This window comes from Dendroctonus ponderosae, unplaced genomic scaffold (genome assembly GCF_020466585.1).
Source record: "Dendroctonus ponderosae isolate FM_Combo_2020 unplaced genomic scaffold, Dpon_F_20191213v2 Dpon_F_20191213_6, whole genome shotgun sequence".
NCBI classification, from domain to species: Eukaryota; Metazoa; Arthropoda; class Insecta; order Coleoptera; family Curculionidae; genus Dendroctonus; species Dendroctonus ponderosae.
The window spans coordinates 13,354,844-13,372,099 of record NW_026018814.1 but is presented as its reverse complement, the minus strand read 5'-3'; the positions used below and the strand labels follow the sequence as shown (position 1 = coordinate 13,372,099).

The 17,256-nt window shown below is 34.4% G+C and overlaps 2 protein-coding genes and 1 long non-coding RNA gene across 3 annotated transcripts in view; 2 read left to right on the top strand and 1 right to left on the bottom strand.

The window, feature by feature from the left end:
• LOC109543843 overlaps positions 1 to 4,437 on the top strand; it is a 7,198-nt gene extending 2,761 nt beyond the window's left edge. The window contains exons 4-5 of the mRNA XM_019913750.2: positions 3,628 to 3,784; positions 3,849 to 4,437. Coding sequence (XP_019769309.1) covers positions 3,628 to 3,784; positions 3,849 to 4,348 — 657 coding nt within the window. The 3' untranslated portion in view covers positions 4,349 to 4,437. The remainder of the gene's footprint in view (positions 1 to 3,627; positions 3,785 to 3,848) is intronic.
• On the top strand, positions 91 to 1,086 carry LOC125504980. The gene is made up of 2 exons (XR_007281863.1): positions 91 to 937; positions 997 to 1,086. It is a non-coding gene; the product is annotated as an uncharacterized LOC125504980 (long non-coding RNA).
• A 3,105-nt stretch (positions 4,438 to 7,542) lies between the features above and the next one.
• The window catches only part of LOC109543855 (guanine deaminase), a 13,075-nt gene continuing 3,361 nt past the window's right edge, over positions 7,543 to 17,256 (bottom strand). The window contains exons 2-8 of the mRNA XM_019913772.2: positions 13,860 to 14,123; positions 13,390 to 13,608; positions 10,603 to 10,710; positions 8,798 to 8,899; positions 8,263 to 8,428; positions 7,957 to 8,103; positions 7,543 to 7,828 (exon numbers count right to left, since the gene is read on the bottom strand). Coding sequence (XP_019769331.1) covers positions 7,608 to 7,828; positions 7,957 to 8,103; positions 8,263 to 8,428; positions 8,798 to 8,899; positions 10,603 to 10,710; positions 13,390 to 13,608; positions 13,860 to 14,123 — 1,227 coding nt within the window. The 3' untranslated portion in view covers positions 7,543 to 7,607. The remainder of the gene's footprint in view (positions 7,829 to 7,956; positions 8,104 to 8,262; positions 8,429 to 8,797; positions 8,900 to 10,602; positions 10,711 to 13,389; positions 13,609 to 13,859; positions 14,124 to 17,256) is intronic.

The following is a 17,256-nucleotide window of genomic DNA, read 5'->3' as shown; positions in this document are numbered from 1 at the left end:
ATAATAAGTTTTCGTCCAAATAGCCTGAAAGAACTATGCCCAATGCGACTTTCTGGAAGTAAGCTTTAAGTTAACAAGACAAAAGTAAGAAATTCTAATATATTTAAATATTTATCTATAACAAACTCACTTCCTACACATAATTCTACTGAGTGCTTTGACCAATATACTTCTCAACCCCTTCATATTGCCATGCTGTTTGTTTCAAATACTCCAATTCGCTTCTTAAATCTTTCAGTCGGTTTTCATGCTGCTCTTGTACTTGCATTTCTTGACATGTTGTAATGACCTCGTAAAACTTGGTATTTTTTATAACTGCACTTGAAGACTCTTCACTCCTTTCTTCATGAGCGGGGGTAAATAGTACACATTTCGGAACATTCAGATTAGCCATATTTTGACAAATTCAGGTGCACGAATGTTGTTATAGGTTATGTATACGGGGCCATAGATCACAGAGGTCACTCTGTAATCTGTGAACGGGGTTCCGTGCGCCGTTGCCGTGATAACGAAAAGTAATAATTCCTGGGGTTAGTGGAAGCGTCAATAGTTGTATAGGCGCGAATCTTGACATCTCTGGTCCCGGTGAATGACGCGCAGTTTGACAATTTTAAATTTAGCGCCGTTTGAAGTATTTTTGTAAAACAAATTGAAGGAGAATATTTAAATAACTTGCATCCAGCATCTGGCATTGACAGCTCTGACGCCGGGTTTCTTTATCATCATGTTTTCTGTGCGAAAGTGGCAGTTTTTGATTGATTCGAATAAGATTTTTAAAGTTGCTTATGTTTATATAGCATTTAATTAACTAATTTTGTTCAGAACGCCATTGTAAAATAAGCTTGGAATTGTGGAATTTTCTTGCGGAAACTGTGGAAGCTTCTCACAAATTTCACCCACAGCCGGACAAACTAAAAACTAAAACTTGCGCCTAAAAGTAAGTACTATTTTTTTATTTTTCTAGTTTCAACTGTCGCTCCATTGGCTAAGTTTCAGGTCAAGCATTGAAGGTGATTTACTTCGATCGATTGATTTTCACGATTTGATAAGTGACTTTGCCAGAGAAAAATAAAGAAACTTTTTTTATTTGTATAATAATTTAAATATCACTATTAAGTTAAAGAACTATTAATTTTTTTAAAGATTATATAGCATTTAATTAACTAATTTTGACCAGAACGCCAATATAAAAATAAACTTGGAATTGCGTACATATGTTAGCAATTTTTCGCATCAGAGTGAATGGAAACAAAGACATAAATGTGCATTAAGAAACAGGATGCAGACAAAAGGTGCAGGTACAAAAAAAGCAGGTCAAATACAGCAGATGTAAGATCTTGCGTTTGTACAGTGGCATTTTTTAAATTAATTAATTAAATGCTATAAAACAAACCTCAATCATTATTTTTTATTCAAAATAATAAAAAACTGCCACTTTTCGCAGAGAAACCATGATCATGAAAAACACAGCAATTCCGTCTTTCCACTTTCACTCCATTGCATTTCAGTTTAGGGAAATTACTGTTAGGCACAAAGTGACTAAAAGACCTATTGGTACTACTAAAAGCTGGTTCTAAAAGCGTTCGCGGAACGAAGGAATCAATTATCGATCCTGAACCGAGCCTGCGCCCTAATCCGGTTCGTTATCGGTTCTGAACCGATCCTGAATCGCTACCGCGAATAAAGCTATTGTTTTCTTGCTTTGCTGGTGTTTCGACTTTTGGAGTGTATAAATTAAAATGTAAAAATGTTCGGCTGCTCGTACTATTTCTTCTCTATCTCTTATTTCGTTCCACGTTTGATCTTTCAGAGCTGTTATCTGTTTTTTTTGTAGTGGTTCGTTCTGAGACTTCTAAGGCCTTTATTTTTCTCGAGTAGTTTTTAACTTCGTTTTCATAGTGTTCATTTAAATCGTGCCTCACTATTCTTCTTGTCTCTTGTGATAAAATTCTAAGTTCTTCAAACTTTTTCTCCGTTAATAGTGTCTCTTTGTTCAATACTTTTATTCGTTTCATCCCTAAGCCGGCGTGTTTTTTTCTTTTCAGCTCTACTATTTCTCTTGCTGTTGCATTGAATATGGATGTTAGTACTTGGCTAGTTGTGTCAATGTTCTCTTTGTCTTGAGTGTTCTCCATTTCTTTTATTCCTTTTTCAAGTCTTTTCCGCTCTCAAACTTGTTTCTTCTGTTTACGAATCTTTCCCCGTTCTAGCTTAGTATTAACAGTTACTTTCGCTCTTATCATTCGGTGATCGCTGTTGATATTGCAACAATTCAGAGCAGTAACATCCTGCACTACTGATTTATTACTGGACAGAAAATAGCCCATTTCACTTTTCGTGTTACCATCCAGACTTCGGCAGGTACATTTTCTTTGTTTCTTTTTATTAAAGAATGACGCCATCGAGTATAATCGATGTTCCGTTATAAACTCCAGTAGTCTCTTACCTCGTACATTTCTCTTATCGAAACTAAATTGTCCTACATATTCTTCAGTTGTTTCTTGTTTTTCCTCCAGTTTTGCATTGAAGTCTCCAATGATGAAAGTATATGTTGCTGTTTCTGATGTTATCATAAAACTGATCTATTTCATCGTCGTTGTGACTTGATGTTGGGGCCTAACTCCGTATAATTTTGATTGTGCAGTGTTTGGAAATTTTTATTAATACCGAGCAAATTCTGTCGGAAGCGTAATTGAATCCTACGATTTTCGATCCGGTATGACTTTGTTTACCAGGAAACCCACGTCGCGTTCACTTGCATTAATCCAATATGATAAAATGTGTGTCGCGATTCCAGAATAAAACATTCTTCTCCTTTCCTCTCAATTCACACATTCCTATCACGTCCCATTTTATATGGGATATTTCTTTTTCAAATTCGAGCAGTTGTGATTCGTGCATTAATGTTCTGACATTTACACTTCCCAGGCTGAGGGTTGTTTTTCTCTTATTAAGTTTTTTGTCTTATCCTTGTTCTTGTTTTGAAAGTGAAGTTTTTCCGCCTCCAGAGTCCTTGAGGTAGCCCTCATGGTAGGTGTGGGATTTAGGTATATATACCATACCCACCTAGGGTAATCCCACACGGGCTTCAACCAACGAAGAAAGTGCAACCACGTGAAGAAATTTTTATAGTTCCTCCAGGGCGCTAGGTGCAATAGTCTAGAGCCATTTAAAACAAGAACTTTTTTGAGTGCTGAAATATCACTATTTTATTGATATTTCTCCGATATTTCTTAAGCAAAAAATGCAAAAAAGCACCGTTTTCGAGATATTTCACATTGAAACGTCTAGTGATTTTTCGAACTACTCTATAACTAATATTGTCGAAAGTTGACTTTTAAACGTGGACCATGGACGAAACTTGTTTTACTGTTAGCTTGGTGTCAGTGTTGGTCAGCGGTGCATATGGCCATAAAGCCTAGAACAATACATAAAATAATATACAATCAAAGGAGATCTAAACTTGTATTATAGTATAATCCGGGGAGTGGTAGTATAATCAGGGCCGCTAAAAATACAAAAAGTAGAGATAAGCACCCTTGGGGAGTCAAGAACATGAATAGGATAAATTATAGTAAAAAATTTACTCGTCAAAACTCGTTTTAATACGTTTGTTTTATAATGCAGGCCAATATTAAGAGCAGATTAGGTAGCTTGGATGGATTGGGTACTCAGATTGAGCAATCAGTCTATCATGGTTTAGAACCTGTACGGGCAATTGAATTAAATTTCAAAATGAGGGATGGCGTCGGTGGAATCACCATTGTAACTCATCAACCTGGAGGTAATAATAATAAGCACAGAGGAAGCTCGTTTTTGCTTGGTTTAAACCGTTATTTTACATTTAGGTCGCCAGTTCGTGATAAAGAACCACAAGATTTTCACCTGTTCATCCCAGATTGATATAGAAAGTGGCTTTTGTTCAGGCTTATTAATTCCTTATCAGCCACGTCTAGCCACGTCTAGCCACATGGATAAAGAAAATTCTAGTCCTCGGAGCGATTGGTGTTATGTTTTAAGCAGCGCTCAGAGCAACAACAACATTTGTTTAAGCACAAGCTCCTTATCTGTTCAAATTATCAATTTCGAGATAAAATGTGGAAATACTGATAACAGCCCTATACTTATAACTACACTAGATGAGTATAGAAAATTGTGTTCTGCCGTCCGACAGTCTACAGAGTTCCGATACATTCCAAATAAAAGTGACAGAAGTCATGTTCAAATTCCAAATAATAATAAATATGTTAAATGCGAAAATCGGCAGGAAAATGTGTGCATTTTTCATGAGGATAATAATCTGCTTAATCACAATAATGGAAATGTATATATAAATTATAACAATTGAAAAAATATGTGTATGAATCAGTGGATCACATCCATGTATTTTGATTAATATACCTACTTAATGTTTAATATAATCCAGTTTGCTTATTACTGTTAGACAATTTCATTAACCCTTCCTCTAGCTTCTGTACTAAGAATACACTGATCCCAGGTAGCAAGCTGACGTTCACTCACGTCAATACGACGTCATCTTTTGGTCATAACCGACCTTTAAAGTCATCTTACAATTTCGACCTGGAAATGACGTACATGTGACGTGTGGTGTACGAAAATTATAACCTAACTTTCTTATTTTAAATGCAAACCCCAAATTTCTTTAGCATGTCTATTGACGATTGTTTGTATGTATGTTTGTATGTCATTGATTATATTTAGCATGTCTATTGATTGACGATCTAATTGCGAGCTTGGGTAACCTGACTTTTGTTAACTTATCTTTTATAGTTTTTGGCATATGTGAATTGTTTATGGAAAAAATGTTATTATTCAAGTTTACGAAACAAGCTATATCTAAGGAACGGTTCTAAATTCAAAACCCAAATTTGGTAGATAGTTAGATGAAAGCCTAAGCTAACTTACCAGTATATTAAGATATCCAGTTTGTCACATATGAGTGCCTGCAGCCTACAAACATTGACAATTTTTTTTTTTAAATCAGTGTTTTCAAATTGCACCTACTAACTTTTTTGGTCCTGTTTAGTATGGTTTCTTATTGTTTAATAATAGTACATACTTTCCTGACTGTGTTTCAATTCCAAATCAAAATCAATTCCTGGGCTTCAGTCATTTATTGCCTATTTATCAATTAAAATACGTTTCGGTGTTTTCCACCATCATCAGCTTCTATGTGTAGCGTTGTTGCTACTTTAAGCCTTGGCATATATTTGGAGTATTCAATTTAATAATAGTAAAATTTTCAAGATGGACCAAAAAAGTTTGTTGGTGCCATTTAAAAAAGAAATTATTTTTTTTAAATTGGAATTATCAAAAATGTGCGTTGAAAAAAGCAGTCAATGAAGTCAAAGTTTAGATACTAATTGTAGATAAGCTGCTGATTGAATAGGAACCAAATTTACGAGTATATCGACCACTAAATAATTCAAGTTAAATTATACAAAATTATCTTTTCTTTTGTGGTTTGTGCCGATTTTATACAGTGTGATTCAAAATTGGCGTCATTCCTTTTAAGGGGTGATAGAGGCTCACTTAGAGAGTACGAAAAAAATATTGAAAATTTTTTTTGGAAAATTTCTAGAAGATATTAACAGTTGAAGATCGAATTTCAACTTTGTTATTAAGCATTATTTTGAAATTGTTCCATGTTTAATTGGTAGCATATTGGAATACGCATTAAGCATTCAAAAAGAAAAATTACCATCTTGGCTTCAAATTACGAAAATTTTTGTTATCAAAAAACTTCTCTTCTACAATTTTTTGATGAAAAGGCACAGCGGCAATGATGTTTTTTGTCATTAACAAATAATCACAGATAGATAGCCCTTGTCAATCATCAATTTTCTTTCACGAATTTGCGGATATGCGATTAGTTCAGGGGAAATGCTACAGTAACATGGGAGAAGATGAAATAACTCACGCCAACAAAGGGCGAGGAGAGTGGTTCCAGGAAGATAGTGGACGACAATCGATGTTCGGGTTCCAGGCATAGAGGAATAAGTATTGGACATAATCGAATCGGGGCCTTTCAGGGGCACTCAGAGCACAATAACTGACACTTTCCCGAGCATCAAATAAATACCGAGGAAGGGCTACGTTCCTACCATGTTTGTACGATACACACAGCACAAGAAGGTACAAATGGAGCCGGAGTTAATTAACTGAATACGAGAAGCTGCTTGATAAGAGTGGATATAATAAGGAGATTACACAGGCACTAGCTTGTCTGGAGTTAACCATTCAAATGTCTGGTATTGTATGGTTGATTTTCAAGCACCAATATTCGAGGTTATGAGAACTGGTTGACATTTCGTCAACAAATCTTGTTGAATTTACCGTTTATCCTTGTCTATCTTATTGTCAGTTTGTATAATTCCATGGTTACCGGAGTTTTAAATAATTACGAAGCAACAGGTATTTGCGCAATGTTAATTAGGCAGATTACCTTGAAAAACATTGCTGTCGTATTTCTGATATAGTTTTTTGCAAATGTCTCAGTTTTTAATAACAATTAATTTCGTTTACTATTTTGTCATTTTAAGTCTATAACAGCGCCAGACAACACCTCCAGAGGAATGACGCCAATCTTGAATCACCCTGTATAACGACATTTTGTAAATTTTAATGTCTTCTTTTTTATGAATTTTATAAGCTTTTAAAATATTAATTTTATTACTTAGTAACCAAATTTTTTCTTACAGCGTCAAACTATTTATATTATATTGTTTTATATTATTCTAACATATAATTTATTTTAGGTACAACATGTAACTCTTTAAAATGCTTCTATTTACCAAAGAACATTTTGGAAAAAATTGGAGCTCTAAACTTTTTATAATTACTTATATTATTTAGGTACTTATTTTGCTAACATTCAATCATTTTCAGGGAAAACAGGTAACTTTTTAAAATACTCCTATTCACCAATTTTTTCTCAGAACATTTTCTTACAGCCTTGAACCGTTCATTTTTGATTATGTTTATTACTTATTTAAAAAATGAAATATTTTCAAGGTACGTTGTGGAGAAGTCAAATTAAAAAAAAATTAAAATATCTTAAATTCTAGTTAAGGTATTTACTTGCAGCTTTGAACTATTCATGTCGTATTGTAGTTATACGATTTTTACAAAGTGCCGAGTGGAGTTCAGGATAACTAATGGGCAGAAAATGGAGGATGGGACACCAGCTTGCAGAAAGCTACTAAGAATTATTTCTAAACTATAAATCCTGTAGTTTGAACTGAAAATACTTTTAGAATGGCATTTTCGTTACATTTGTTATTCTTTGCTTTTCTGATTTACTATAGCATTGCTTTAGATAGATTGCCTGTTGTACTAAACTAACTTTCTTTTTTCTTTCCAGGTGGCACAATGCAGCTTTCGGTTAGTTTGGAATTATTTTGCCCCTGGTTGCCGTGTGGTTCTAGAACTTATCGGTCTGGTTACAATCCAACACCTCTTCCAAATTATTACCATGTTAGGTACTGACGAATTTCGATTAACATACAAATTATACAATAGTTTAATGACGTAAGGTGCGTATATTTAGGTAGGTCATATAGAACTTCTGTGACAATTTCCAACTATTACGTAAACTTCGTATTTCCTTCCTTCACCAGTTTTCCGCCAACAAAAACACTGACAATGTTCCTATCATCTCCACAGTAAACGAATTTCTGCAAAATTTCCATTGGATTGCATGGAAGTAAATAATCGACTTCTGTATCGTCAACATCTACATCAACTATAAGAGCATCAAATTCTTTTCCTGTCCTAAAATTTCCAATTTTGTTGTCCAATCCTAGAGCTGCAAAGAGATATATTCTGAAGCGTGAAACACAAATTAGGCTTGCTAACGTCGCTAATTGTCGACTCATAATTCTAGCATGAGATTATGGTAAAATAAGGAAAATTATATTTGGATGGTTAACTTACCTTCAGCGCCGCCCAGTGTGGCCAAATAAAATACATCTGTATAGGTTAATGGCTTGTAATTTTCTTCGCTAAAAGATAAATGCACTGAAGTTGTTAAAGCCGATCGCATTGCTGCACAAATAGACGGAGACGGTCCTCCAGATACATCTATAATATACACATATGCGTCAATTTTAGAAAGTATCTTATTAACTTACCATTTGGAAAGAGAATACAGAATTCAAATAATAATAATAATTTGTAAATAGAACATGACCAACAGTTAATCAGTACATATATTCAATTATCGGGATGTAAAAAAATTACCTGTGCCCAATCCCATTTTAATATTGTAGTTTAAAATGTTTCGAACATCACAAAGTCCAGATTTTAGGCACGTATTCGATCCGGGACAGTGAGATATTGAACATTTCCTTGCGGCTATTAATTGCAATTCATCATCGGATAAGTAAATCCCATGAGCTAAAATCGTCTAAAATAACACCAAATTTTATTTAATGCAATAATTGATAATTTTTTCGAACACACTCCGATTTAATTCTACGTGGCATCTAAAGAAGTTGCACGTTATGAACTGATGCAGACACATTGGCATGGCACAGACATTTTATTAAGTTAAAAGCACACGATCAAAAACACACTTCAACATCTTTGGGCTCAGAAGAAGACGTTCTGATTTAACTTTCAATAAGAAAACATATTCGGCTCCTCTGCCATTGGTGGTCATAGTTATTCAAGAAATGTACGTTATGAATTATGACTTCTAACACCCTGCAATTCCCCTGTATAGGGTGTTATACAAAGTTGGCGACCTTTTTAATAAGTTAGTAAAAATAACTACCTTCTCAGTCAAAAGTTTAGATTTATCATAAACCTCAGCATAGGACATTCCATATGTCTCATAAACCATTGCCACTTCATCGACGTTTTCCGAAATATGGGTCTAAAATGACAAAATTTATGTATATAAATGTTAATTAATTAATTTTTATGTTCAACAAATGTTTATTGTATATATATATACAGTGTTTTACTTTTAAAGAGTATACAGTTTTCTATTTAACGATGTAGGAAAAGGTATAATCAGATGGTTGGTTCACGATTTAGAAGAAATAATACGTCATGTTAACACGATGATGAAGATAAATGTTAATCGACTAAATATCTGGTTAATTTGACATTTTTAATATATTTTTTCAATTGCTCATAAGCCTGCGGTTATTCGCTAAGCAGTAGAAAAGATTGCCTTGATATGTTCACAGACATTCCCCAAAATTTGAGGGCAAATTGGGCTGCATTCTTGAGATATTCGACACAATAGTTATTGCATATTATTGGAGTCTTAAGGAAAATTCTTACTGGCCATTCTACCAATTCGTTTTGCCGCAATACGACTTTATAACTGCATATTTTGTGTCCCCATTTTCATCCATTTACTTGAGTGTATCTAAATTGATGTGTCGGTTCACTATTCTATTCTTATAATATATACAATTGTATTTGTTAACAGTGCCATGTAGGAACAATCAATAAATCACTAAAAACTAATTTATTTAGGAAAAATCATTGTCATCAATTCTTTGTAAAAAAAGTATTAATGTGCACACTTCAATCTTTATATCGTAATCATCTTCGCCATGTTCTTCTAAAATTAATATAAAAAAATAAATTTTTCTTGAAAACATTTGTGCAGAGGTAGTGTCAACCGGTAGTATCATTTGTGGACCAAGCGACTTTTAAAATTGATAAATCTGGGTCAGTAGCAAACTAACTCAAAACCCCAATTTGGCAGGTCTGATTTTAAATCTTTGGCTCAGTATGTTTGTTGATGTATACTGAGCATTTTTGTTTAAACTTATGCACTAATTTTCGCCCATATTTATGCAAAACGTTTTTATCCGGATGCCTCTCGTTAAATAACCTGGCGATTTGGCAGATTTAATATCTTTGAAGTTAAAATACTCAAATCACTAAATTACCCAGGTAGCATTTTTCGTCTAGATGACGTCCAAATGACAACTTGGTCTTATATTGGTCCATGGACTAGTAAGTTCGTTCAACTGACGTAAGTAAGTCACAGCTTTATGACGTCTAAATGGCGAGGCATTAACACGTCTAAATTGAATCCTGTATCGACCCTCTAATTTTACTTTCTCCTACAGCGTTGAATAGATAATTATATGTCTTATAAAATTTGTGACTAAGATGAGAGTGCGATTTGAAATTGCAGTCATGTTAGTTGGGTGCGCAGCTTACTGTTATAATTAAACTATGTATGATAGAAGTTTCCCTCCTTATCTAAATACTTCTACTTTTTCAATTTCTTCAAATTCAAAAGATTTAAAAGCTGTTTAAGGTAGTTCGTACTTTCAATGTGGTTTTTGATACTAAGCGACGAAACGGTTGCTAGCTGGAATATTGAGCGTCGAACACAAAAAAGGTATTTATGAATAGAAATTTGGTGGAAAGGGTTGATACTACGCTAGTAACGCAAAAACTATTTATTAATTAAATATGTGCTTTAGTGAACATTTCCGAGTGCCACTTTTCAGCTTTAGAGTGTTTGTTGCTGAGGCACAACAATACTCTTGCGGTGGAATGTTATTACCTCTTCGGTGAGCACTTTTCTATTAACCAGATACTTACTTGAACAAAAAGATTATTGTTTTTAGCGATGGTTCCCAATTCGCTCATGTGTTCCAAATTGCAACTGAGGGCAAATCTTGGAGTAATAATAGGCTGAACTAAATCTACCTGAAATTAATGGTATTGTTATTTTTCCATGCCGTTCAATCTTGAGTGTTTCTCTAATAGCGTGATAATTATACTTCACATCAAAAGAAGACGATCTGATCTAACTTTTATTAATAGAAAATGTCTGGCTCATCTGCTATTGATAGTCAAAGTTATTAAAATTTTTTATTTTTTTGAAATATCGGGAGAATAGTACGATGTATTTTGGTGAAACTCGCTGTGAATTTGTTCCTATGTAAGCCTCATATTTTGATGAAACAATCGAGTTCCGTTTTGGACTAGTGGTGAAATCTTGAGTGTCGTGGTATAAAAACTACCAGAACTTTTTATTTGGTGCATTTTTTTGTTTTTTGGTTGATGGACTAATCATTTGTTCACAATTTTCTGCTCTTTGTAAAATATTATAGCATTCATAATTTTTGCGCAAAAAAATATATCTGTTTTGTTGCCACTTAACAATGTTACACATTGTTAAGTGGATTTTTCAAAAAAATGGCCAAGGAATAGCCAAAAATGTCTCAATCAGGCCCATAATATAACTCGAAAGAGAAAATCGGCTGCTTTAATTCAGGAAAAACTCACTGGATTAGAAAATTGCTGGGAGTTTCCAGGATGTTTTCAGTTACTAAAAGGAAGCGATTGACCCTTGGTATAGACACATGAGTATAAAAACATGTCAAAGAGAAACAAAAATCACTCAATCCTGCATAGAAAATTACTCGAAAGAGAAGATCTGCAGCTTTAAATGAGGAAAAGCTCACTTTAATAGGAAATTTATGGGAGTTTTCAGGATTTTTTTCAGACGCTAATTTGAAGCGATTCACGAATCAAGTGAGGAAAGTCTCACTTGAATAGGAAATAGCTGGGAGTTTTCAGGATGTTTTCAGTTACTAAGGGGAAGCGATTGGAAGGGATTGGCTGTAGGTATAGATAGACAAATAAAAAAAAATTGCCAAGAAAAAACCAAAAATTTCTCAACCCTGTCCAGAATATTACTCGAAAGAGAAAATCTGTGGAGTGAGAGTGGAAAATGAGGAGAACCTCACTTTCATAAGAAATTTATTGGCGTTTTTAGGATTTTTTCAGATCCTAAATGGCAGTGATTGGTCGTTGGACAACACGGATTTTTAGATAACCCACCAAGGAAAAACCGAAAATTTCTTAATGCGGCCCTTACATCACTCGAAAGACAAAATTGCCTGCTTTAAGTTGGAAAAAACCTACTTGATTAGAAAATTTCTGGGAGTTTCCAGGAAGTTTTCAGTTACCAAGGGGAAACAATTGGCCGTTGGCATAGATAGAAGAGCATATAGGAAAATGTCAAGGAGAAACCAGAATTATCTCAAGCTTGCCTAGAATGTCACTCGAAAGAGAAGATATGCGGCTTTAAATGAGGAGAACCTCACGTTAATAGGAAAATTCTGGGAGTTTTCAGGATTTTTTTACATCCTAAATCGAAGCTATTGGTCGTTGGACAACACGGATTTTTCAAAAATTCGCCAGGGCAAAACCAAAAATTCTTGAATGCGGCTTATAACACCATTCGAAAGAGAAAATAGGCTGCTTTACGTCAGGAAAAACGCATTAGAAAAGGAAATTTCTGGGAGGTTCCCGGATTGTTTCAGTCACCAAGAGGAAGCCAGTGGCTTTATGTATCGATAGACGAGTTTAAAAAAAAATCAATAAAAAAACAAAAATTTCGCAAGCCTGCGAAGTGTATCACTCCAAATAGAAAATGCACCTTTAAATAAGGAAAACCTCACTTTAATAGTAAATTTCTGGAAGTTTTCAAGATTTTTTCAGACACTAAATCGAAGCGATTTAGTTGACGTTGGACATCACGGATTTTTCAAAAACTCGCCAAGGAAAAACCAAAAATGTCTCGATTCCGCCCATAATATAACTCGAAAGAGCTTTAAGTGAGGAAGAATTTACTTGATTAGAAAATCGCTCAGATTTTCCAGGATGTTTTCAGTTACTGAGGGGAAGCAATTGGCCGTTGGTATAGATAGAAAAATAAAAAAAAAATGTCAAGGAGAAACGAAAAATCTTTTAAGCCTGCCCAGAATATCACTCACTTTAATGGGAAACTTCTGAGGGTGTTCAGTATTTTTTCAGTAACTAGAGCGAGGCGATTGGTCGTTGGAAAAGCCGAAGTTTTCAAAATGTTCACAGAAAAGTGCCAAAAATACCATAATTTGGATCATAATATCACTCGAAAGCGGCTACAAAAAGTCGCTCGAGTGCGCGACTGTATTTAAAATAACGAGTTCCATTTTCAGCGTCAAAACTGTCGCGCTACGAAACTCGCTCGTCTGCGGGTGCTGTAATTTAACAGCCACAAAAAGTGCTAAACACGCATGAAGAAGTGTACACTTCAAAAAAATATTCTACATTCAAAACGAAATTAAATTACATTTTACATATATCCGATTCATTTATAAATGATTAGACTACTAACAATATTGAAATTATAAAACTATTATTGCGTTAAATAAGTTCAATACTTTATGGCTTCTACAAATATTATTTGAAGCCATCACTTCAGTCGCGCGGGCCGCGACGCTCACTTTTTGTGTTGAAATTGATTACTTTCAATTTCAATTCTTGCTTGTTTTGGTGAGATAGGGAAGGTTGTGGTAAAGGACAGCGAATACTGTAGTGTATTATCGTACTCACTTTTCGAGACAAAACATTATTAACAAATGCAAGAGTATTTTGGAATGACTCTTCTTCAGTCTCTACATAATCGCTAAATGGCGATAGTGTCATGTTTACTTTGCCAACTAGAGCTCTTTGTCCATATTCAATCACTGAGTCAACCAGTACTAGGCTAGCGTCCGTAAAAAGCGACGCAAAATAGCAGGCAGTTGTAGTACCGTGTTGAAGCGTCTTTTTCTGGAAACATAGTAGGTAGTGTTGCTTAATTCAATGGATGTTTCTTATAGACGGTAATTTAACTACTTTAGATGTTAAAATTAATACCTTGAAATCAACATGAACCCCTTAAAAAAATGATACGAAAAATGCATGTTTAATACAGGTAATCTACATACTTATATTTGAAAGATAAGTAAATCCCATCCGTTTAAATTTATTATCAATATTAAATATTAAATAAAGAACTGTAAAGCGAATAAAATACTTACGACTATTGCGTCGAACACCTTCTTAGCAAACTTTAAATCTTTATACTGCCTTTCCAATTTGAACGTATAACAATCCAACCAATCCAGAAGAGTTTTATCGTATCCCAATCCGGCGTTTGGATATTGAGGTGCGTGAATATGAGTATCGATTAATCCGGGTATTAAAATTTGTGATTTTCGCAAATAAATTGTTTGAATTTTATAATTCGCTTCAAGTTGCTCGAGTTGGCTTGGTAGAGTAGAGGCATCTCCAACTGCAATAATCTGAAACATTTTTTAGTATTTTGCAAGATATAAATGAAGAAGAAATACATTATTGGCAGTAGTCCATAATCGAAGACTCACATTCTGTGATCTTAATATTTCCTCTATAGTTCAATTTCTAATTTGAATCTTATTAAAATTAGATATAATTAATCTTGGACAATTTCAACTTTACTTATTTGCTACCAACATTTATAAACTTTGATAAGTTTTCTAGCATGATTCTATGGACTATCCGCATTTTTTTTCGCTGAATGTGCTTTATTTAAAGTGGACACACACATACATACACTTTACATTGTCATCTAAGGTAATTATGTATATTGCAAGTAATCGCTCAATGGCGTTTTTCTTGGTAATTATCATGTTTCGGCAGTTCTGGATTTCGATAATGAAGAGTTACGATAATAATAATTAGACTATGAAGGCTTTCACGGCCGGTCAGATTACATTTAGGAATGTTTTCCGGGCTTTGAAGCCGTGGTCTATTCGCCCACTGCCTCATCGCCTTTGAAAATGTCCACCGCAGTTGTGGACGAAACGTCAGGAAGAAATTCCAATAGACCACGGCTTCAAAGCCCGGAAAACATTCCTAAATGTAAAAATAATTAGTTAGTTGCGGTTTTTTGCAGAAATGCCTTCAACTACCACTTTTCGAAGATCGAAAGTTAACCATTCTCCCATAAGGCACCATATGCAGAGACAAGATAGCGGTTTGAACAAAACTGGTTGGATTAGGCATTTTACGTAGATATTTGGGTTATTTTTGATTAGTTTGAGTTTTTGTTGGTTATCCGTTGATGCTTTTCAAATAACTTAATCAGCTATCTCAGCCAAAACAAGGGAAAAATGTAAACTTTTGAACCTCGAAGTAGTTGAAAAAGACATCCCGGAAGAAAATCCATTAGAAAGTGTCAGTAGAAGGGATTTATAGTTAGTAGGAGGAGGCAGGGAATTTATAAAAAAGTAAGTTTTTATTATCGAAATCTAGAGTGGTTGAAACTAGTCCTGGGTAACCATTAACGGATGAGTTATAACTAATTAACTCAGAGAGCGGCAACAACTCAAAAGCGCAACTTAATACAGTGTTACAAAAGCCTAGCTAAAACTAGATAAAGGTCCTTTTGCCTCTGTGAATTATACTCTAAATTAAACGGTTGTTGGTTCGCATGAGTGATAACAAGTGTTTGCAAAATTTGGATTACTTTCACTTAGGCTTTCAACGTTAATCAGTCAGGTGGTTTGTTTCTAATGTCGAAGTAGTTTGTTTCTACATTACACTTTACAAATTTTTAATCTGCTTAACAAGTTTTCAGAATCAAGATATCAACACTAGTGTTTTTCTGTTGTAAACCAATTTTGTTGCTCTATTCAAATGTTAAATTGGCGCAGAATCCAGATCAAAATGCCTTAAGGTAGGTGGAACTTCTTTATTGCTTTGTGATGGTTTAGCGGATAGCGCCCTAAGGGGCTGCAACTGATCTTGGGCCACTTATTTAGATATTGGCCTGTTTTTGCCAAATTTTACACTAAATAAATTATTTATTTCAGCGGCCAGCATCTGCCCGAGATATATTTCAGATTTTTTTGGCGTCCAGCGCCCCTCAGGCTGTTTGGCTAACAGCCACTAAATTAATTTTTTTAGAAATAATCGGGGTTTTAGATAATCTTCGGCTGTTTGAATCCGGACAGGATTTAGAGCAACCAGAGTTATAGTTTTTCTTTGACTCGCATGTGCAGATTTGTGTATTTTATGAGGAGAAATTTATACACACTAAGAGTGAGTGATGAATGAAAGGCACTTTAGAGCTAGCGGGACTTTAGAGATAAACCTCTTTTGAGGCATTCCGCTGTAATTAAATATTACTTTATTTCTTATGTGCACACAAAGGACACTTAGAGCAAAATCCACAATTAAAAAAAGGAACCTCTGTAGGCATAAAATTATATTCTTTCAAAAAATCGGGTAGGTACTCGGAGTTAAATACACTAGAAATTTTCGACCGAGAATATTTTGCTTGGAAAATCGTCTATTCGGCATTGAAGACTTCATAAATGTCAACTTTTTCAACTAATACTAATTTTTCAAATATTTTTTTTCAAGAAGATGCACGCTCGGATTTTGAACTCGTTTTACTCTCTAGCTATTGCCGCTATCCAAATGGAGGTTGGAATAGTTTTTATCGCTACTTCTCCGGAATTTTTAACATTTAACATTTCAAACATTTAACGAAGTTATGGGCAAAAGAATGGAGGTAAGTATGCGCAAATGGAACAATCGAACGGTTACCAACATTCAGCGCTCATTATCTCCCAAACCGTTGCAAATGTCGATTTTTTTTAAGACAGCTCAAAGCTAGACTCTAGCGAATACCCAACCCAACAAATTTTTGGTTTTTGAAATATAGCCAACAGTTGTGGAGTTATGGGCAAATAAGTGTACAAACAACTTCAAATTTTATTTTCTCCGAAACTATATACGAAAACCATGTTAACGAAAAGTGGCTTTGTGGTCTAAATTCGACTCTAAGCAAAAAGTTTGCACATTTGCAATTTTCAAAAAATTCCCAACATTTTAAGTTGCAATTTTTTTAAAAACTATTGAGTTGCTCCTAAAAATACATTTTGGGATATAAAAAATTTTGATGCCCTGCCAAACTTATAATAAAAGAGCCTATTTCCAGGAACATCCAGCGCTTTAGGTCTTTGACAATTTAAACTCCCCTGGCGCTGAAATGGTGACCAAAATGAACCTTGGCACTGAAACAGCTTTTTACGCCACTTCTATAAGCTTTTAAAATGTTTTTGAATTTCTGCAAAATGTTGATAACTGACCGAGTTACAGGGCAAAGAGTGGAAGTATGTGCAAGTTTGAGAGCTTTACGCTTGCCAATATTTAGAGCCCATTTCCTTCCAAACTGTTGCAAATAGAAATTTTCTTGTAGACAGTGAATGTGTTGAGAATACTTAGCAAACAATAATCGAGGTAACAATTGAAAGTATTTCAAGCGATTGCAATCTTACGAGACGCAGTTTTTATAGAAAATCGTACGTGTTTTAACAAATTTCAACATTTCCAAATCGGCCCGATATTAGCCGTTATGCAGAAAATATCTGCAAACAAAAAGCTGTT